The 23,457-nt window shown below is 40.1% G+C and overlaps 2 protein-coding genes across 2 annotated transcripts; both read right to left on the reverse strand.

Annotated features, from left to right (window-relative positions):
• Window positions 1-393: 393 nt before the first annotated feature.
• LOC121718624 (cadherin EGF LAG seven-pass G-type receptor 1-like) lies at window positions 394-12,645 on the reverse strand. The gene is made up of 11 exons (XM_042103702.1): window positions 12,524-12,645; window positions 12,057-12,115; window positions 11,876-11,960; window positions 11,609-11,724; window positions 11,307-11,348; window positions 10,958-11,068; window positions 10,670-10,846; window positions 3,104-3,208; window positions 2,353-2,544; window positions 1,634-1,722; window positions 394-718 (listed from the first exon to the last, which is right to left on the reverse strand). The coding sequence occupies exons 1-11, from the start codon at window positions 12,600-12,602 to the stop codon at window positions 667-669; spliced, it is 1,107 nt and encodes a 368-aa protein (XP_041959636.1). The 5' UTR covers window positions 12,603-12,645; the 3' UTR covers window positions 394-666.
• A 4,422-nt stretch (window positions 12,646-17,067) lies between these two features.
• Window positions 17,068-21,094, reverse strand: LOC121717992 (protocadherin gamma-B4-like). Its single transcript, XM_042102717.1, has 10 exons — window positions 21,085-21,094; window positions 20,819-20,884; window positions 20,282-20,334; window positions 19,212-19,301; window positions 18,993-19,082; window positions 18,814-18,891; window positions 18,517-18,624; window positions 18,272-18,353; window positions 17,965-18,077; window positions 17,068-17,166 (listed from the first exon to the last, which is right to left on the reverse strand). The coding sequence occupies exons 1-10, from the start codon at window positions 21,092-21,094 to the stop codon at window positions 17,068-17,070; spliced, it is 789 nt and encodes a 262-aa protein (XP_041958651.1).
• Between the last annotated feature and the right edge of the window lie 2,363 nt (window positions 21,095-23,457).

The following is a 23,457-nucleotide window of genomic DNA, read 5'->3' on the forward strand; positions in this document are numbered from 1 at the left end:
CAAGCTCTGCTGGTGGGAAAACGCATGGGACTCATAGCGCTGTCCTATTGCGTGCAGAGGGAATTTGAAAGACAACCGATTATCCCGCCCCTCGGACTGAGCACTGCGAACGGTGAGTGTCCAGACCCTACATTTTAATGTGGGTCTGGCTCGTCAGGCTAGTCTATTGTGGTGATAGTAGCGAACATATGAGCATATGATATTTTTTAATTTGTGATGAGTGGCATGGAGTTTGTGCACCTGATATTTACTGAAACACATATGTGACTTTTGGCTACAAGTGCAAAATCTATTGCCAGATGTGTCAGGAACTTTGCACCTAATAGCTTCATAGAATAGTCTGTATTCTGGCAGTATAGTAATCAGATTGTACAGCACATGTAACAGCACTGATTGAGTGGTGATGTGTTGCAAACAAAAGTTTAATACTCTCATAGTTTTTTTCTTTATTTTTACAATGCACAACAAAAGTGTTTATTAAGCTTTTGTCATAGTCTAGATTCCCCAAAGTAGCCTCTATTTACCTTCACTGTACCTTTGTACTGAATTGGGATTTCATTAAATAGTTCCCTTGGAATGCTTTCCAGTCAACATGAGTAAAAGAAAACCAGCCAACAACCCCACCCACAGCAATCAAAAGCCTGCACCAACAACCCCTTTCTGGTGTTAAGTCCCATCAACACAGCAAATTTTCCTTATGGCGTTTCTTTTCCATATCCTAAGAGAATAAAAAAAAAAGAGAATACATGCCAATTTTGTCATTCTTTTGATCTTGCTTTAATAACATAAAAAAAAAACATTTGTTTGTGTGTTTTAATATTAAAAGGGTGGTTCAGGATTTTGGACATAGGACCTCATTTCCAAGTTAGCAAGTGTGATATTTTTCAACACGTTTCATCCAGTCCTTGTAATTGCAGAGTTTGCAGGTGCTAGGCTAGCGCAAGTCATCGGTATGTGTTAGCCTGCCACTAAAAACAGTCTTACCCACTCCAAAGTAGGCTACACCCGAGGCAAATTCCAGACAATCGATGTAAATGTCTGTGTTGATAGAATAGTGTAAGAAATACAACTACCCTCGCATCGCGTTGCAATAGTTACTTTGTTCCCTGAAGTTAGTAGTAGGCATTTAGGCAACGCAGCGGCAGACTGATATTATCAAGGCTACTACTACGTATCCACATTGGAGTGCGCTTCTATGTTTACTTTTCGGCGCAGTACTACTAACCGGAGCAAGTATAATTCCGCCGCTGCTAAGAAACTAGTCCCTCAAAATGTAATCCGATCATTGAAATGCAAGGACAGAATAATGTTAGAAATAAAACTATCAACACAGACATTTACATCGATAGTCTGGCGTTATAATTGATTTGCCTCGGGTGTACTGTGGAGTGGGTAAGACCATTTTTAGTGGCAGGCTAACACATACTGATGACTTGCGCTAGCTTAGCACCTGCGAACTCTGCAACTAGAAGGATGGGAGGAATTGTGTTGAAAACGGTCTCTACTGATAAATATCACACTTGCTAACTTGGAAATGAGGTCCTATGTCCAAAATCCTGAACCACCCCTTTAAGCACATGTTTCATAATTTCATACTAGTGCAAATACTAGCTGTGGGATGAGCCAAACTTACACAAATATGAGAATCCCACACAGAATGACCGCCAGTGGTATGAGTGTCCCAAGGAGTATAGTGGTGGTGTGGCATTTCTTTGTTGTCACCTATGAGTCAGAGGGCAGAGAGGTAATGTTGCGCTCAGATGACAGTTTATGGACGGTGCAGATGAGATAACATTAGATATTAGCCAAGCTGATCTGCCCCTTGCAGAAAAAGATGACAGTTTATAATGACAGTTTATAAGTCCAGGTACATTAGAACCAATATTGTAAGTGGTTCCAGTGGTTGCTCCTTTTTGCAATACTTTGTCTTGTCACTTTTTTTTCAGAGTGTGTGTGTAGCAAAGATTCTAGAGCATAGCGCTATAGAATCTTTGGTGTGTAGTAAAGCGATTACAGAATTCCACCGTCGCTTTTGACCGTCGCATCGCCGGCCATGTCTGGTGGGCTTTACAGCCTCTTATTCACCTATGAGTAACAGAACAACTAAGATTTCACCCTCTACTGGATCAGAGGCAGAGGCATAACCTTTGAGTGGTGCTTCATTTGAAATGATTGGAGTGATTAACAACAAAACGAACATGTAAATGTGCTGCTGACACACAACACTGACTAAAAGAGGATATTTAAAAATAATAAAAATAACCAAAATATTTTTTACAAAATAATAAAAAAAATAACCAAAATATATTTTCAGAATGCTCCAGCCCTCCCATCCCCAGCTCTCCTCCTCACCTCCACCGATGTCGTGTCATCGAGTCCTTTTGGGTCTTCTACTCTCACCCCCAGTCTCACCACCGTCCCACTCAGGCCTTTGGTGGACAATACATACAACTGACCACTGGAGCTATCCAAATAAAACCGGCTGTCTGATATCCACCAGACGTACCTCAGCCCTGCATTATCCCCCGCATCTGGGTCTCTGGCCTGGGGTGGGAAATGAGTTGGAGAGTGGATAGATTCATGCAGTTAAATGGATGGTACATAATACCCATGCAATAGCAACAGGAAAAGGCAAAACTCGAATGTTCTTTTTAAAACATGACATGACTTTGAAATTATGCAAGATCCTATAAATGGTATATATATATATATATATATAGTGCAGAAACAATAGTAATGTCATAATGTTGTATACAGTAAGTATAATAATGGCATAATGTTATATACAGTAAGTATAATAATGGCATAATGTTGTATACAGTATGTGTACTAATAGCATAATGCTATATACAGTAAGTATAATAATGGCATAATGTTATATACGGTATGTGTACTAATGGCATAATGTTATATACAGTAAGTATAATATTGGTAAAATCTTATATACAGTAAGTATAATAATTGCATAATGTTATATACAGTAAGTATAATATTGGTAAAATCTTATATACAGTAAGTATAATAATTGCATAATGTTATATACAGTAAGTGTAATAATAGTATAATGTTATATACAGTAAGTGTAATAATAGTATAATGGTACCTGGACTTGCACCACAGGAGTGTTACGTGGGGCATTGTCGAAGATTTCAGCTGTATACATGCTTTGCTGGAATTCAGGACGTCTATTCCTGTCAAGAATTCTCACCTGTTCACAAACCGATAGGGTGTACATCAGAAATAAATGTAGGCTTTTGCCATGATTAGTATTTAAATCTTTGTAAAGATCCCTTTTGCTGGTAAAGGAGCTCTTAGTCATCTTCCATAACATCTCATAAAGTTGTAGAATGCAAAGCAGGGGATTTAAGAGTATTCCTCTTTACATAATAATTTCAGATGGCCCAGAATCCTATGTGCTGTTTTGTTCATTATCAGTGGTGGACATTACTTAGATAGATAGATAGATACTTTATTGATCCCCAGGGGAAATTCAAGGTCTCAGCAGCATACATACAACACAAACACATTCTTTAACAGCAGAAAGAGTAATTAAAGTATATAATATAAAAACACAACTAAGCAATAAGGACAGTAGAAGATAAAGAATATGCTAAATATACTAAAATACAAATTATACTAACTAACACTTAATACAATGTATAAAAATATACTAAAATACAAATTACAAAAATACAAATTATACTAACTAACACTTAATCTAAATCAATTCTAAAAACAGTATCCACATAGTGGTGATTAATCAATCAGAGGCGCTTGCAATGACTGAGGCAGGGACTGAGCCTGTGATTCTCTGTGCATAGTAAGGTATGGTAAGGTGCTCTAATGTGCTCTGTGTGAATGAGTGTCATGGTGGTAGTGCAATGGTGATAGTGGTCATGGTGATAGTGCAAATGAGTAAGTCCAACAGTGCAACAATACAGAAATAAAGTAAAGTCTATATATCTATATATTTAACTGTTTAAGAAATGTATAAGTTTGGCCACAGTTCGGCTGTGGCATGGAGGGGGGGGGGGGTGGTTATGCATATGTGCTAATGTGCTAATATAGCACGCAAACAGTGAGGCATAAAGACAGTGGTACAAGTGGCTAGTGGACAGACAGTACCAAACATGGAGGGGGTGAAGAGGCAGACAGACTATGCAGAGAAGTCTATCTCTCCTCTTCCCTTAAGTGAGGCATTGAACAGTTCAATGGCCCTGGGGACAAATGACTTTCTCAGTCTCAGTTGTGCAAGGCAGTGAGCAAAGTCTCCAGCTGATCAGGCTCTTCTGCTTAACAATAGTGCTGTAGAGTGGGTGACACTCATTGTCCAAGATGTTGATCAGTTTGTTCAGGGTCCTTTTGTCAGATAGTGAAGTGATGCACTCCAGTTCAGCTCCCACTACAGAGCCAGCTTTCCTTACCAGCCTGTCAATTCGCCCCGCATCCTTCTTCCTTGTGCTTCCTCCCCAACATACTACTGCATAGGCTGGCAACAACAGACTGGTAGAACATCCTGAGGAGCTTACTGCACACATTGAAGGACCGCAGCCTCCTCAGGAAGTACAGCCTGCTCTGCCCTTTCTTGTAGAGTGCATCAGTGTTGGCTGACCAGTCCAGTTAATTGTCCAGGTGGAGACCCAGATACTTGTAGGTGCTAACCACCTCCACATTGACCCCATCAATGTGGACTGGTAGCAGAGTGAGCTTAGACCTGCGGAAATTCACCACCATCTTCTTTGGTCTTTGAAGTGTTAAGTTGAAGATGATTGAGTTTGCACCATTGCACAAAGTCCTCCACCAGGCTCCTGTACTCCTCCTCCTGCCCGTTCCTGATACACCCCACAATTGCAGTATCATCAGAAAACTTCTGCATGTGGCATGACTCGGTGTTGTATCAGAAGTCAGATGTGTACAGGGTGAACAGGACTGGAGAGAGCACAGTTCCCTGTGGCGCTCCGGTGCTGCAGATCACAGTGTCAGAGAGACAGTTCTTCAGTCTGACGAACTGTGGTCGCTCGGTCAGGTAATCTGTAATCCAGGTTACCAGGTGAGCGTCCACACCCATCTGCAAGAGCTTGTCTCCCAATCTGAGGGGCTGGATGGTGTTAAAAGCACTTGAAAAATCAAAGAACATGATTCTCACAGCACTTTTCCCCTTGTCTAGGTGGGAATGTGTCCTGTGTAAAAGATAAGTGATGGCATCGTCCACGCCCACTTTCTCCTGGTATGCAAACTGTAACGGGTCTAGTGCATGGCGTACCTGGGGTCTGAGCATACCTAAGACCAATCGCTCCATTGTCTTCATCACATGTGATTTAAGAGCGACATGTCTGTAGTCATTAAGCTCACTAGGGTGTGGCTTCTTAGGGACAGGGGTAAGACATGATGTCTTCCACAGTGTTGGAACTTGTCCAAGGCGTAGGCTCAAATTGAAGATGTGCTTCAGTGGCTCCCCCAGTTCAGCAGCACAGGCCTGGAGTAGCCTTGGACACAGTCTGTCAGGCCCAGCTGCTTTATTGCTGCGCAATTTCTTAAGTTGGACTGTCAATTGATGTGTTGTAATGGTTGTAATCCATTGGAGCTGGAGCAGGGCAGTCAAACCTGTTGTAGAAGTGGTTCAACTGGTTCGCCCTGTCCAGGTCCCCCTCCACAGAGCTGCTGTTCTTCTTCAGGCCAGTGATAACCTTCATGCAGTCCCATGTCTCCTTCAAGTTGTTTTCCTGCTGCTTCTGTTCCACCTTCTATCTGTAATCCTCTTTAGCTTCCTTCAGCTTGAATTTGAGTTCCCCTTGCACGCGCCTCAGCTCTGCCATGTCCCCCTCTCTGAACGCCATCTTTTTCCTGTTAAGAAGGGTCTTGACATTGCTGGTTATCCAAGGCTTGTTGTTGGGAAAGCAGCGTACAGTTCTGGTGGGAACAACAATGTCCATGCAGAAGTTCAGGTTATCAGTTGTGCACTGTGTGACCTCCTCTAAGTCCTCTCCATTCTGTAACACACTCCAGTCAGTACACTCGAAACAGTCTCTCAGAGCCTCATCCACTTCGGGTGTCCACTTCCTGAAGGTGCGTGTGGCAACTGGTAGCCTCTATACTTTGGGCTTGTACATTGGCTGGAGATGAAGGAGATACTTGAGTACATTTACTCAATTACTGTACTTAAGTCGCTTTTTCACGTATCTGTACTTTACTTCAGTATTTCAATTTTGTTAAACTTTTTATTTTTACTCCAGTACATTTCAAGGCCAAATATCTTACTTTTTACTCCACTACATTTTGTGACAGCTGAAGTACAGCTGAAGTTCCTTTTGGAAAAAACAGGGCTTAATCCGTCAACTCTTACGTCAATATAAAAAATAAATCGCCTAAACGAAAAGAAATAAATTACTGTTTGTGTAGTGTTCAATGTTGATATCTTTCTGATTAGTCTTTAGAAATAGGGGAAAGACCAAACAGGATACAACAAGCTAATCGAGGATTTGAAAGTGCTTTATTCACAATATTGGCCACAGGAGGGTGACACGCTGTTCGGGGAGAGAGAAGTTGAGACGCTTCAGATAGGTATTCAGATGTATCATTCCACGCTGTATCTAGTTGATTATTGATTGCTGGGTGGTCATCATTGCAATATATAGCATACCGCCTTTGTGCTCCGGCACCTCCCACTTTACAAATTAAGCACTGGGAATGTATACTTATATGAGAGCTAGGCTTTAAATAATGGTCTTGCTATGTTATTGTCATATCCACTATTTACTGTACCTTGTTGACCCCTTTTCACAATATTGATGTTATCATAACTAGCCTCTTGACGCCATAGAGCAAATGATAGACAATGATAGACAATCTGACACTATAAAACACAAAAGGGAACATCTTGATTTGGTCCGAAAGTATAAAGCATTCAGAAAAATGTGGTTACTTTGAAGTATCTACGATAAGATATCATATTAGTTTGTTTTTAGTTCTTTCTACATGCAGCAATTATATGCTGATTTTGTCCTTGAATGGAGGAGAAAGGCTCAATGACTGCATGTCTGTGCCGAATCATTTCAACAATAGTAAATGCAACTGTATTAATCATAATACATTTCAGGACTTTTACTTTCGATACTTAAGTACATTTGAAGGCAAGTACTTTTGTACTTCCACTCAAGTGGAAATGTAAAAGAAGGACTTTTACTTTTACTGCAGTAACATTTGACCATGTGTATCTCTACTGTCACTCAAGTACAGGATTTGACCATGTGTATCTCTACTTTCACTCAAGTACAGGATTTGTGTACTTCGTCCACCACTGGTCATTATCCTCTTAATCACCTCACAAATGTTAAATGATGTTAAAGAAGTTGAATTCTAAAAAGTAATCAGCTACACTGAGATTATAAGATTGTGTGGCATGTTGTGTTTTTGTGTGGCAACATGTATTTCATTTTGAGGATGTTTGTTTATTGTCGGATTGAATTTGTGTCCCTTCAAATTTCGATTTTTAGGGGTCCAAGCAACTCAATTGTGGGGATTTCTCTCTTTGTAAGTGGTGTGCATAGACGTTTGGAAGACAGGGGTAAAAAAACAAACAAAAGGGAACCTATTAGGTGGGGGTGGCATTCTCCCTGGAGAAATGTTTGATAAAAAACAAACTCCTCAAATGATGACTTCTGGTGGGTTTTGTGGAAAGAAATTGACAGATTTAGATTTACAAATATGACATAACCATCAACATATTTAAGGTATCTTGCTGTGAAGAAAATGGCAATTACAAAGCATGTTTATCACATCACAGCATTAACTGTGTTATTTGACTTAGGGCCCGCATTCAGATATCAGGGGTGAATAACTTACCAATGATATATGATTCTGATATATGAAGGGCCCAATTAAGACATTCAGTGGTGAATAACATAGCCCATATGACATGATTGAGGGGCCCAGATAAGACACATCACATGACCCGAGTGAGAGACCCCGTATCTCAGTCCTACTGTACATGATTATTTTAGACAGTACCTACAGACAGTACTCCACCCAGTTGTGGATAGGATAGGCCCAGTCACCTACAATCTATCCAGCAGTCTATTAGTTGAGCTAATAAAACATCTACAAAACAACACTGCAAGAACTTAAAAACAGATGGCAAAGGCACTAAACAACATTAAGGTGGAAAAGGATGAAATATTTATTTCACATGATGTAGTGTCACTATTTAAAAAACATTGATGTCACACTCAGAATAGTACAGAACCATTTGCGAGCAGACAAAACATAAAAAAAAAAAAACGCCCAAGCTTAACTGTAGAGCACATAACTCAGCTGCTCCCTTTTGTATCCAAATCCACATACATGTATCTTCAATTTAAGGGGACCATCTACAAACATTTTTATCATGTAAAGGACACTTTTGAGGGCAGTTTAACCCTTATAAGGTGTTCGGGTCTGTGGGACCCATTTTCAGTTTTAGCTTAATAAAAATGATAAAAATAATTATTTTTTTAAACTAAGATTCATTGGCCTTGGCTCATTTTCTATGAGGAACATAAACCAGAAAACATTTTCAATGAACCCCTTCCTGCATACCCCTCCTTCACATTTATATTACACACAGGATGTTCGGGTCCACTGGACCCGGAACTAGTTAAAGTGTGGAAAATCAGGTCCTGTGTGTGTGTGTCAAAGGGTTTTGATGGTGATGCAGAGCAAATAGTTTCAAAGAAATGAGGATAACATTTCTGAAAATTCAGAGTCAGACACTGAGTTTGAAGAGGAGGATAAGCATCAGCCAGCTCCGAAACGTAAAAGAGCCTCAGGACTAGCCCTACAGCAGCCAGCGACAAGCCTGCGAGCAGCCAGCCCCAGGATCATCCCGTGAGCAGGCAGGACCAGCCTGCAAGCAGCCAGCCCCAGGACCATCCCGTGAGCAGCCAGGACCAGCCTGTGAGCAGCCGGGACCAGCCCGCAAGCAGCCAGCCCCAGGACCATCCCGTGAGCAGCATACCTGTCAACATTTAGCTTTCCAAAAACCAGCTGTGTATCCACCAGCTGCCTGCCTGCAGCCTACTTCCAAAACTCCAAAGCTGCTTGCTGTCTGATTTGGTTCCAAGTTCAGTGTATCAACAACACTCAATAACAGTTTATGTGATGTGTTAATCAATTAAATTTCCAACAATTTCACAACAGCTTGATCTGGAGTAGGCCATTCAACTAGCCCGCTTGCTTACGACGAGACTCAGGCTGCGCAATCAGCACCCGCTTCTTTATTTGGGTTTTGGGTTGCCAGGTTTTAGCCTATGACAAAACGGTTGAAATTGAAACTAAGTGATTGTGTATGTGTAGGGTGTATTTTATACACAATCTGGCAACCTGGGAGATGTCAGACTAATAGAAAAAATGAATGGATCAATGATTTTAAAATGAAGTTTGATGGCCATGCAAATTACGGGAGTTTTCCGGGAGAAATAACAAAATGGGAGGGTGCTGGGAGATGACCTTGAAATACAGGAGAAACCGGGAAAAACGGGAGTGTTGACAGGTATGGTGAGCAGCAAGGACCAGCCCGCAAGCAGCCAGCCCCAGGACCATCCCGTGAGCAGCCAGGACCAGCCCGCAAGCAGCCAGCCCCAGGACCATCCCGTGAGCAGCCAGGACCAGCCCGCAAGCAGCCAGCCCCAGGACCAACCCGTGAGCAGCTAGCTGTAGGACTACCCCGTCAGCCTACATCGAAACGCAAGCGAACCTCAGGACCAGCTCGCCAGCAGCCAGCCCCAGGACCGGCCAATAAGCAGCAAGCCACAGGACCAGCTCGTCAGTCAGCTTCAAAACGCAAGCAGGCCTCAGGACCAGCCCGCCAGCAGCCAGCCCCAGGACCAGCCGATGAACAGCAAGCCGCAGGACCAGCCAATGAGCAGCCAGCCATAGAACCAGCCATTGAGCAGCCGGACATTGGACTAGACTGTCAGCAGCTTGCAAATGACAACATATGGATGTCAAAAAATGGTAGAATCGAATGGTCTTCCTGCTCAAGAAATGAACCCTGCATGGCTGCCAATGTGATTGGGATGCTACCAGGACCTACACGCTTGGCACTCATGCACAAGACATCAATTCTTCTTTTTACCTTTTCATGCCATCCCCTATCAAAAAATACATATGCAATACACACACAGTGAGACTCTGCCCCTCATGTGTGGTATAGTCTGGTATAAAATTGCCGTGTTCAATGGCTTCAATGTGTTGTTCAGACAGATGTTATTGAGTATGTTCCATTTCTAATGAAATTCAAATAAATAAAACTTGCTTCATTTGTACAATTGTTGATTATTTTCCAGTTATGCCTGTTTTATGATGCATTTCCTTATTTTGTTATATTTTAATACAAAAATAAACAAAAACGAGTGGCACTTCTATTCATAATTATGATTTCACAAAGGTAAAGGCAACACATTTAACATACAGTATGTGTTCTTTATATTACTTGCAATTGGGATGAAGTAACCATCTAGTGAGTATTTAAAAATGTATTCACAAATCTCTCTGGGACACAACTCTCGATTGAGACGACCTCACAAATCTCTCTGGGACAAAACTCTCTCGATTGAGACTACATCACAACTTTCAAAAGGTAGAGCATAATTGTTGTTCACTGAATTCGGATCCATGACATATTTTCACATACCTGTACTGATGTTATGGCGTAGAGTCCATGTGGGTCTTCTACTCTCACCCTCAAGTTCGCCCAGTTACCCGCAAAAGTAAGTGACTGGACATACACCTGGCCATTAGGCCTCACACCGAAATGTGGGTTGGACGACTGCAGGAGGTACCGCAGACTCTCGTTCTCAGGGTCTGTGGCCTGGGGGGAGAAACGAGTTGGACAGGGGTGGTTCATCGATGCATGCAGCTAAATTAATCATACCCTGAACATTGGGAATCTAGATTATAGATATATATATATGCTACCTACCTTTACTGTAACCACAGTAGAGCCATGCCAGGCATCATCATAGATGGAAACGGAATATCCATTACCACGGAATACAGGAGATTCATTCACATTCTCCACATGGACCGTGACCTATTGACAAACAGAAGGGGCATCATAGTTTTCTTTTACAAAGTGCTGCTGTGATAGAACTGTACGACTCACAATGATGCAAATTGTGTTCATGACAAGGGGTTGTATTTTCCAACTGTCAAGATTCTCTAACTCTGACTAGACGGAGATGTATATTTAGGCTTTTCATTGCCATTCTCATCGTCTGTGGTTAGAGATCATGTGACCTACCACAGAACTAAACAACACTATACTTTACCGAGGTGTTAGTTGTCCTCGTGTTGTCGATCTCCAGAGAGGCCTGATAACATTTACAAGATTTAAGCAGATAACATTTAAATGATGTATTACCTACAAGTTCAACTCTTGCATCATGTACCATGTAGAGATTCAAGATTCAAGAGTTCTTTAATTACATCTCATTATAGGTTTATAATAGAGTAAAATTTGTTGTGTTTTTTCTCCTCAAAAAATAAATAAATGAAAGGGTGTGTGTGTGTGTGTGTAGGAAAGGGTGGGAAAGGGAAACCTGTAACAATTACACTTTTCTTTTGTCCTTACATTAAAAATGATGGTTATGTTGTCAGTTATTTTCTCAAAGTCCAGTTGACGAACAACCGTTAGGACTCCTGTGCTCTGGTTAGCAATGAAGTTGTTCCAGTACTTTCTTGGAGAGACTTGGAATGATAAGACTGCACATCTCAACACAACATAACACAATATTCCTGACATTTTAACATCTGGCATGACAATAATATGACCACAATTCTTGATTCACATGATTCAAGAACAAATGAGTTTTGTAAGGACATTTTTGACATGTCATACCTTCACCGATGCTGTAAATTATTGTGTGGTTGCCAGTGGTATTGGCTTTGATGGGTGCTGGAAGAACTTCAAGTACAGGTCCCAGCTGGTGAAACGTAAATATAGGTGACCAGAACAAGCAGGTGTACCTAACAGAAGTGTTAGTCTAGGGTACTAAGCTATGGAAAGATGAAAGACTCACCTCATTTTCTGGTATGGAGGCCTCATATCGGTCATACTCAAACAGCGGTGTCAGGTCGTCTATAATGTTAGATTATCAGATGTTATACAGGGGAAAAGGTTAATACAAACATTTGATGGGAACATGATTTCACTCACTCACTCACTTACTCTTACTCACTCACTTACTAACTCACTCACTCACTCACTAACTCACACAGTGACTCACTCACTCACTCACACAAGCAAACAAACAAAGACACATAAAACAGACCTCCAAACCGACCTGCAGAGCAGATTCAAATTAACACTAAAACCAGGAAGACCAATTACAGTAAGATGCCACTTTTTGAGTCCCATCATATGTAGACAACCTTTAGGTGTAATCAAGTCAACACACATTGCATTGACACAAAGAGACATGATTGATTAACTATAAACTAGATGAACTAGAAAAATACATCTGTGCTTCCTGCTCTCTGAACTCACCCACTGGAAGACTGCGGATGAAGTCTGCGAACCACCAGGCCGAGAGGATCACAACCCAAACACACAGAGAAGTCCCCATATTGTGGCTGAGTAACCGCTGACATGCAGCACTTCAATCAAATCCTTAGAGGATATCTTTTCCCTGCCCACTTTTTAAGGCAGTCCCTTCTGTGTGACATCACATTCACTAACGGAGAAGTGTTGCCAAAAAGCCAAAGGCCAATGAGCTTTTATGTTTTTACAGCCTGTTAGTGTGTTCATGCTAATACTAAGAGCACACACTGACATTCATGATGCACCGACTAGGTTAATTATTAATCAAGGTAGAAGACACAGAACATACAAAGGCTCTGCTTCATCATCAAACAGTACAGTGGGACAAACTCAGCGTAGATTTAATAAGGATCATGTATGCATGTTAGGTCTGGTCTAGTGATGTATTTATGTTGGATTGGACAAGGCAGTCCATGGGTTGAGATGCCCTGCATGTTAGGTCTGTCTGGTCTAGTGATGTATTTATGTTGGATTGGACAAGAGGTCCTGGCACATCTCCACATGGACTCCTCCCCATTAGTAGTCACTACACATTTTCTACATAGCGCCCCCCTCATTTATCGGCACCTCTGGTAAAGGTGGTTCAAAAGACAAATAAAAAAATCCTCTTTTGGGATTTAACTTAGTGTCACAACAAAAAAGAAAAAAAAAATCATCCTTCTAGGGAAGCAAATATATTCTGAGAAAAACAATGCATTATAAAGAAGTCAGTATATTTGTGTGTGTGTGTGTGTTCAGTTTATATTCAATTTATAACCAGTTTTGTTAAGTTAATCAGAATGTTTGTGGACTTCCTATAATATTGCATGACTTCCTGGTTCATTAAGAGTATGTGACACAAAATGTGTGTTGAAACATTATACTGTAATACAGGAAATGAGTATAAAAACATTTACGGAAACTGTGGTGAGTTATTGACCCAAATGTAACCATTTATGAAACAAATTTACATAACCGCAAAGAAAATCACACCAATTCATGTGACACTAACTAATAATAGAATCTCTTTCTCACAGACCCGCCCACCACAACCCCACCCCACCTCTTTTGCCATAAGCCTATGTCACAGTTATCCCCAGCCCCTTACAGCAGTCCTCTTTTGTAACTATGCCAGTGGTGTAGTCTATGTGATACGCAAGACAACCCAGTATACCCAGTTAAAAAGCATCACAATCACAGTACTGTATGCCCACTTAAAACAGGCAAGGATACGTATTGGGCTTGATCATAGTATACCCACTACAGCTAACAAGACTACATCACAGTTTACCCACCACTAAGCAAAGCCATTTACTGCTCTGTGCTTCAATAACTAAATAGAGACAAGTGGCGTATGCTACATTTTATGTATGTATGTATGTATGTATGTATGTATTTATTTATTTATTCAGCTCATTTATCAACAGACACACTAGCTATGTCATTTAGCAAGTGAATTTAGTCAGATGCATAAAAAACAAAATGTTCTACTCTACTGTAGTGTGTAGTGTGACTAACAGAAGAGCTTTCACTTTTCAAAGTGATACAGTACAATGATGAAGTCAGACAATATATACTGTACACACTTTATCACAGATACTTGGTATATTACAATATGATGTACACACTATGTCAAAATCATTACAACCATCTTTATACATTTCATAATTGAACTTTGAAAAGTGTTCATTGCGATTGTTTAGAAATAATGAAGAAGGTCCTAGATGCAATAATGAATAAGTATAGTATAGAGTCTTTATTGTCCTATAAGGATATTCTTTTTCACACATATTGTTACATTCCATGCAGGATGTACTGTACACAGCATTTGATACCACTGAATTGATGTGACCTTAATTAGTAGTGCCAAAATTAGGCTATGTCCCTCTAGGATGTCCATAACAAAAAATATGTATATGTACAAAAGTGTTTGAATATGTTCAAATTCAAATCACATGATCATTTTAACAATGATTGTTCATCAAGAACTACTGCTGTCTGAATAGGTCCACATGGGCAACATTCCTTCTTTCTTTTTACAGAATTTCATATATTTACATACATTACATGCATTTACAGCACCTTCATCTATATGCTTAAAATGATCCTTGGTCACACACACACACACACACACACACACACACACTTCTGATGTGGGGTGGGTGGCTACTCTCACACACACATGGTTTAGCTCTACTGTTAACAGATAGGTAGGCCTATATCTACACACACACACACACACACACACAATAATAATCTAGCGATAAAATCTGTCTGGGTTTATCATATGAGGTGGTACACGTTGCATCTCGGTTGTATGCTGACGGCCCATCCCCTGTATGCCAGTGGCCCACACACTGATTCTACAACAGCTAAGGGGGGTTTTAGGCACTCCGCTAGCGCGTTGTGCCTAACAAAGCCCCTTAGCTGTTGTAGAATCAGTTTAACCTACGGCCTCTCGGGGCTTATTATTAAATATAGAGAGAAAATATACATTTCATGATGAATACATCAAATGGCTGAATCTACACAAAATAAAGACTGATCATGTTTTCATCTCACCTTTGCTTGTGCCTTTGTCTTATTCGTCTATGGGGGGAAAACATGAATAGTGATGACAAAATGAAATAAAGAAAAAAGAAAGAAAGAAAGAAAGAAAGAAAGAAAACAAAGAAACCACCTTTGTAATTGATTGTACTAACCAACATCATATGAACAAGAAAAATCTTTTAATTTTGAACACTACTGTGCCTGTAATTGAGATGAACACACTTACGTAATCCCTAAGTGAATCACACTAACGCATGTCAGAGCTCCTAAAACTCCCAGGAGAATTGTCATGATGTTAAGCCATGAAGGAGCTTCATCTGGCATGATGTCATAATCCACATCAGGACCAAACACAGCCTGGAGTTCCGTCAGAACCTTCTGCTTCTCATCATTCAGCCTCCTGCAGAGAAACATCCAACAAGTCAGGGACAGGAAGACACATTCAGAGTAAATGAGGAGAGTAAACAAAATACATTTCTGGTGAAATCATTCATCACTATTCATGACTGAGGCTACAGTGTGTGATGCTGCCCCTAAACCTGAATCCTATAGATTATCCTATAAAAGCTAGAGCTTCGAGAACATGATATGTAAGTTCCTTAAGGGTCTTACGTTTCAACGTCATCTTTGGGCATTATCACATTGTCATGTGTGAGTGTGATGAAGTCGACGTATGTCTGATGGGAGGAGGATCTGCTGAGGGGAGAATTCCGTGCCTTATCACCGCTGATTCTGATAATCCTCACATCCCATCTTAATGCACTCTCAAGAGCCTGAGGGAGAGAGAGAGAGAGAGATAGGGTGTTCTGAATACTGTAAACAATGAAAACTATAGAAAGGAAAATAACAAAACTGTAAAATATTCAGAAATGTTGGTTTCAGCTTCACTTTAAAGGCACTAAGGCAGGGACATCCCTCTCCATTTTCAAAAAACTCCTGAAGTCCCAGCTCTTTAGAGAACATCTCCTATCATAGCACCACTCACAACAAGTCTTGCTGATCCTAGCACTTACCAGCCGCCTTGAACTGACACGTAACTGTTAAAAACAGCACTCACTGATGCACTTATTCTTACTGTACTCTACCGTTTTTAAATTGTCCTAAAATTGTTGCGAATCGCTTTAAAACTTAAACTGTTTACCATGTTGTTAGTCGCTTTGGTTAAAAATGCGTAAGCCAAATGTAATGTAATGTAATGTAATGTTTTGGGCATAACATCCGTTAAACCAATGATAATTACATCTGTCATTCCCTTTAACAGCAAGCAGCACAACTTCAAACAGCGCATATTTTGATAGTCAGTGGCGCATTTGAAGGAATTTGCTTGCATGCAAGGCCATATGGAACAGGTATTCAACTAATAGCCTACACACATCTGCACTCGTCTATTATTTTAAAGTGAAACTAACTTCACCATGGTCTCATAGTCAACGACAAAACAGTTCTACACAAATTAATTACATTCACTATTGGCTGACAAGGGGTCAATCGAAAACATAGCCTGAAAAAAGCAACCATTACCACAATAATGTGCGAATGACCTAAAATCCTAAGGCTACTGTATTTATCCTGCAAATAAGTTGTTTGGGACTGCTTGCTAAGGGCTGCTTACATTTCCTGACAGTGCGTCTTCAGCTGTGCCTTCATGCGCTTTTCGCTATAGGCCAGGTTTTTCTTGGTCAGTGGCGTAATGATTTTTAGACGGTGTAAGATAGCGATTTTTGGATCACGCGCCAGACCACACCTTCTGCCACACATTTGGGCGCAAGGCTTAATAAAGAGACATGAGAAGTGGATTGAGTGAGTGAACCAAAGGCCAGAGATGAATAGATAATAATAGATAATAATTATTTAGGAGTCAGGGGGAAGTGTTTGTCGTTTGGAAGCCTAAAATTTGTTCTTAATTTGAGTCAGTACATGGCACAACATGAGACGATATGACAAAATGTCATGTTGTTTTGTCATGTAAGTATCAAAGCAGTGTCAGTGTGTAGCATGCAGTAGTCTTGGACTCTTACAGTGGCAACTGCTGTCTTCATGCTGTCATTCTTTAGTGAAGCCTGAACAGAAAAACAACATTTAAAACATTGTGTTGTCTGTCTTTGAGATTTCAATGTTGTACCAATATATTGCGAGTCGTGAAATATATTGGCTATATATATAGTATATAGTGGCCACTTCAATCTTAATTTGCAATGATGTGGATGGTTAACATCACAAATGATTATTGTAGACACTGTTCTATAATATCATGACTGAAACGGCCACAGTAACAAAGAGGAATGACAGAAGAACTTGTAGGTAATTATTGGTCTTTGTGAGGGCCCGCAACAAGTGCTTGTGGTTTATGGGGTTTTGTTGCTGATCGGATCATAAACGGCCACGGCATCGAAAAAGAATTACCAAGGAATTTGCTGGTAATTGTTGGTGCCCCCATCAAGGGTTTAGGTTTTGTTTGTACATGTTGCTGATTGAATCAAAACGAAGAGGACTGACTGAAGCATTTGTTAGTATTTGTGGGTGCCCTCATCAAGGGTAGGCATTGTGTGTGTGTTGCTGATTAGACCATAAACGGTCACAGCAACGAGATGAGCCACTGTTGAGACTTCTGGAGGTGTTGTTGCCCTAATTCAATGAAACGTCTATGAATTAAGGTGCCTGCTCGATAACCCCAGTGAAATGCTCTTGAAGGCTGTTCTGTTGGTGATGTTTTTGTACATGTAAGTGAGTTGTGATTTGTTAGTGATTTTGGTTTTGACGGTAAATAGGCTTGCTTGTTGATTGGTCGCTACCTATAGCACTAGAAATTTAACATCTCTCCTGTGTATATATGAAATAAACTATAAATGATCTCTTACCATTATGGCCATGTTTATCAAGGATGCTTTCTCTCTTTTCAGTTCCTTTTTAACGTTGATAACTTCAGTTTCCTTCTCAATGGCAAAGTTTCCCCAAAACTCTTCTGGAGATTCTGAGGGAAACGTAACATTTTCACCCAAGTCAGAAAAACAACGGTCTCAACTGTTATCTTATCTGGACAGAAATTATCATGTGATAACTTATGCCTGGTGTGAGATTCATTTTCTGTTATAACCTTCTGCAGCCATAGCTCATTTGGGTGGGTGGCCTGATTATTTGTTTGTTTGTTTGTTTGTTTGTTTTTACCTTTACTGATGCTGTAAATGATCTCTTGATCCCCATCAAAGGCCTTTATTGGGGCTGGATGAATCGATTGAAATCGGCCAACCTGGAAAATTATGGCATGACATAGAAATTGATCCCTGCTAACTGATACACACAACGTGGGTTTAAGAGTCAATAAATACTTTTGTCATTTTCTCTGTAACACACCCATATGAATATGGATGAATTTACATAATATCACACATTCAGATAATTGTTGGACATACCTCATTCTCAGGTATCATGGCATTGTGAAGGTCATGTTCAAAATGAAGTCCTGGGGTTTCCCACACCTTAATTACTACAGTAGTTTCTCCTATTTTGCCAAAAGTATCCTAATGAACACATATTACATTAGTTTAGAGACTGAGTGAGTAAAAACCTGACACAAAATAAACAAATGTTTATGAAAACAAAATAAAAAAAACAAATGTATAATAAATGTATGCAATACATATTTAAATATATTGTATACTTATTATGATAGAACGCCACAGAGATACTTAACTGAAGTCCTTATATACCTTGGCTTTCACTGTTAAATTGTACTGTTTTGACACAGTGTAGTCCAACTGTTCAAGTGAAATATGTCTCAGAATTTGCTGTAAGTGTTGGAACAAAGAAACATAAAAATATTTTTATAAAAGCCAAACCTGAAGAAAACAAATAATAATGACACAATTTATGTGGAACCCAAACATACCTCAATACTGTACTTGAAAGTGTTATAGTGTGAAGAAACATTTGCATCGAATGCTTTGACTTGAGTCACCAAGGTGTTAACTGGCTTCTCCTGGGGATAGTAAGTTGCAGTGATGTTATAATCAAACAAGACACACTGTTCTTGAGATACATTATTGTGTTTACACAACTGAAATAAAAAAATATTTTAAATACTAATTCCAACTCTTAGCTTTCTTACCTCCGATACATTCACTATGTACTTGTCTTCCTCAAACACTGGTGCATTATCATTGACGTCATGTAGTAGAAGTGTTGGATTGTTTCTGATCTATAAAAACAAAATAAGACTTGCAATAAGTATAGCAGTAGTAAAAACTATTTTTCAGGTGGTATAGAACATTATATAATTACAGTTAATTTTCTGAAACTTAATCTGTACCAAAATCCCCCAATCTGCCAATCCATAAACTACAAACATAGTTCACTTTTTATGGCAGAATGATCCGACCTTGAGCACTTGTATACCTCTTTAAGGCAATTCCCAAGACAACATAGATATACAGTACCTCATCAAAGTAGATACAGTCAAACCTCTTTTTATGTGTTGTGAAAAAGGATGTGTGCATCTGTCTGTATCGCTTTGGACAAAGGCGTCTGCAAAGTCCCATAACCATAACCATAATGTGTGCATTCTTGTATGTGTGTGTGTGGGTGTGTGTGTGTGTGTCTGTCTGTCTGTCTGTCTGTCTGACTGTCTGTCTGTTGTGGCATCCCAAGGGGACATGTGTACGGACGGTACATTCCCACAGAAAGAGGTCATGGAACTCCCAAGATGGCCTCCTTCATAGAAACTACACCTCCCACAATGCAGCGGGAAGAGTGCAGGTGTTTGGGATTAATCATCAAGGCAGAAAGGAGACCGACAAATGTTGTGTTGGGTGGAAGACAAAAGACCACACAGAGGAAGCTTTAGGAGCGCTGCTCAAAGAAGGTTAAGGTTGTGGACTGGAAAGCTGGAAATTGGAGTTTTTGAATTTATCTGAAGGACTTTAATGAATGACAAACCTGTCTGAGACGGAGCTGTAAAAGTTTGGTTGAGTTTTTATCTGACCCTTTGTGAGTTACTCTAAATCGTAATTGTTGAATATAAAAGCTTCAATCTTCTGTTAACACAGTTTGTGCTTGTGCTAATATTGCCCACACGGCCTCAGAACTCAGAAAACCCGTCCCAACACTACAGTGTGTGTATGTGTGTCTTTATGTCACAATAAACACTGCATACAGAAATGTGTTATTCATAGAACTTACCCCACTACTTTTACATGTGATGGCGTGATAGAGCCATCGAGATGTGTGTTGGGCTTCGGAGGAAAGTGGAAATGATTAACCAAAGTCATTACAGCATAACAACATACTGTAAAACTAGATCATATGAATCCAATGTTTATACAATAACTCTGACATATGATAAGCACATAGACTTTTATGACAGAATTCATTGCATTTGAAAATACTTTTAAAGACACTCACGTCTTTGAGAGCTTCTGCATCCAGAGATTTCTTTTTAATCACTGAAGCTGGTGCATCTCCAACAGTTATTTTGATAACAAAATAAAATAAAATGACTGTATGGGTGAAGTTATTTGCCCTGAAATTGCATTTTTAATTTATCTGCAGTATTTAGTCCACATCATCTCTCTATAGTATCATAATTATTAGCAGCAAGAAAAAAATGTCAAGACAAATAGATCACCAACAGGACAAGTATTTTGTAATTTGGTATTATAACTGGCATGATTTATAAAACCTCTGACAAATAATGGACATTAAGGAGTGTTTTTTTACCTTGGTATTCCTCATTCCTGGTTGGCAGATTAATTGGCTGTGGAGTTTCACAGTCTATAGACGTTTCTGCAATAATACATCAAGGCAGAAACAACATGGCATGACATAAGTGTGTAACTGAACTGTACATGGTGATGGGGAAGCAACACGGCCTCTCTGTTTTCCGTATTACAAAGCAGAAGAGCTTGATCAGCTGGAGACTTCGCTCACTGTCATGCACAACTGACAGACTGAGGAACTCATTTGTCTCCATGGGCCATTGTCACCATGGGCCATTGTCTCCATGGGCCATTGCACTGTTCAAAGGGAAGAGGAGAGATACATTTAGACGTCTCTGCATAGTCTGTCTGCCTCTCCACGTCTTTGTACTGACTGTCCACTAGCCTACTGTTTTACTGCTACACTGTTTACATGCTATATTAGCACATATGCACAACCCCTCCCTCCCTCCCACAGCCTGGATTGTGGCCGTACTTAACCTACCTTATACTTAATACTTGACCAATGGCTGTAACCCTATTACCTCAACCTATTCTTGCACTGATATAGTTTTTTATATTACCTTGTCTACATTATACGTTATTCTCTTATATGTCCATATTTATTTTATGCTGGTCTCTAGACCTTATTCTTGCACTGTTGCACTGTTGCACTTACTTATTTGCATCCATCACCATGACACTCACTCTCATAGAGCACCTTACCATGCATACAGAACCACAGGCTCAGTCCCTGCCCTGTCACTGCAAGCGCCTCATGCTTGATCATCCTTAAGCACACAATATGGATATTTGATTTAGTTTATATAGTATATTTAGTATTTAATATTTTAGTATTTTCTTATCTTCTACTGTCTCTATTGTGCAGTGGAGTTTTTTATATGTATGGACCCTTTCAAGAGAGTTCCATTATCAGCATCATAGTTGGCCCCACAAGACTTCCTTTTTAACATTCCATATGTTATCTTAATGCAGAGGAAGTAGATTGGGGCCCAAATAGAACGTTCAAGCATTGTTTTTGTTTACCTTGTTGAAAGGGTCCATATACTTATATTACTTTTTTCTGCTGTAAGTGCATGTTGTGTGTGATGTTTGTATGCTACTGAGACCTTGAATTTCCCCTTGGGGATCTATCTATCTATCTGTCTATCTATCTATCTATCTATCTATCTATCTAGGACATCAGATATCTGGACAAGCAGTAACTCCACCTAGAAATCAATTGAAGTGAATGGCATTCCAAGTGGATGCGTAGTCCTAAGACATATTCCACGTCCGGCCCGCAAGAACCAAATGAGTGTTTCTGGCACGCGCGGGCAAGAAGGAATGTATTAATAGAGAGAATCCTCACTACATCCGACTTTTGTGGAGCATTGAATGCCCTCTGGCCACCAGGGCCGGCTCCAAGCATTGTGTCTTGCCCACCCAAACAAAGTCAAGAATTCTTTTTTTTTTTTCAGTTGTGCATCTGCTCGGCGTGCAGCTTTAAACCCAGCTTGGATGTAGATGAGTTGGTGTTGAGCCCAACAGCAGGACAGTCCAGATCCAGCGGCTGGTCACCATGTCTTAACCCTTAAAGGTGTAGGTTTTTGAACATTCTAAGTTCCGCAACAATTGAAGGTTCTAAAATTCTATGTTGAATTTAATGAACCCAGATATTCTTTAGAACGTTCATTTCTCAACATTCCCATCACACCGGTGTGACGGTACTCCTTTAAGGGTTAAGTTCCGGCTCCACTACCAGGAAGAAATATGGAGCTATACGGACTTGAAAATCTCTATCCAAAATCAAGATCCCATGCAAATGCTCCTTGTTGGTGCCCCCCCCCCCCCCCCCCCCCCCCCCCCAATCCCAATCCCAATCCTCCCCCACCTTTCTTATGCAGCCCTTGCCACTTAATCTACTAAACCCCTCTTCTACTGCACTTTTAACCCCCTCCCCCATAAATGGACAAATAGGCTGACACCAGACATAATTTCACTGCATTTCTTACTTCCAGTAACTATATGCATGTGACAATAAACTTCCTTGTATCCTTGTAAATATCATGTTTTCACATCTTCACATTGTCAAGAAACTTTCTTTGTAGTCCTCAACGGAACAAGGAACTGTTTGACAATGTCAGGAAGCCCGTAACTTTCCGTAAACAAGTGACAGGTTCCAGAGATCAATCATTGATCTCAATTTTACAAGGGATATTTCAGGACAAAGGGACACTCTTATGAAGCATAATGAGGCTGTACTGTAGAAAGCAGGTCAAGGAACAGTGTTTACTGTTTTCATAAGATGTTCCTGGTCAGACATAAATAGTGATTAAGTCTTCAATAATACTGTTAGGATGTTTTCATTTGTCAAACAATTTATCCGTAATTTATTTGATCATTTTTTCACTGTATATGTAAATTATGAGCGATTTACTTGTGTTGTTTTATATGTATGAAGGAGGAATCCCTTAGAAAATCCTTTTGTGAATTAGTGTGGTTTTGTGTTGTGAGATGTGATCACTTTGTTCCAATACATGGTTTATGTGTAGCAAATACATGTGTAAAATAGAGGTTCTTCCATATATATATGTACAGTATACATGCATGACACCGCATTGCCCAACCCATGGTCATGTTTGGACATTTTTGCCTGTG

The sequence above is a fragment of the Alosa sapidissima genome, chromosome 9 (genome assembly GCF_018492685.1).
Source record: "Alosa sapidissima isolate fAloSap1 chromosome 9, fAloSap1.pri, whole genome shotgun sequence".
NCBI classification, from domain to species: Eukaryota; Metazoa; Chordata; class Actinopteri; order Clupeiformes; family Clupeidae; genus Alosa; species Alosa sapidissima.

Coding starts and splice junctions, on each gene's coding strand:
- LOC121718624 (XM_042103702.1), bottom strand. CDS start 12,602: ATGGGGACTTCTCTGTGTGTTTGGGTTGTGATCCTCTCGGCCTGGTGG. Junction 12,116..12,523: donor CATCCGCAGTCTTCCAGTGG/GTGAGTTCAGAG, acceptor CTAACATTATAG/ACGACCTGACACCGCTGTTT. Junction 11,725..11,875: donor AATTTACAGCATCGGTGAAG/GTATGACATGTC, acceptor TATCATTCCAAG/TCTCTCCAAGAAAGTACTGG.
- LOC121717992 (XM_042102717.1), bottom strand. Junction 19,302..20,281: donor TCACATGTAAAAGTAGTGGG/GTAAGTTCTATG, acceptor TTGTTTTTATAG/ATCAGAAACAATCCAACACT. Junction 18,078..18,271: donor CATTTACAGCATCAGTAAAG/GTAAAAACAAAC, acceptor CGTTTCCCTCAG/AATCTCCAGAAGAGTTTTGG.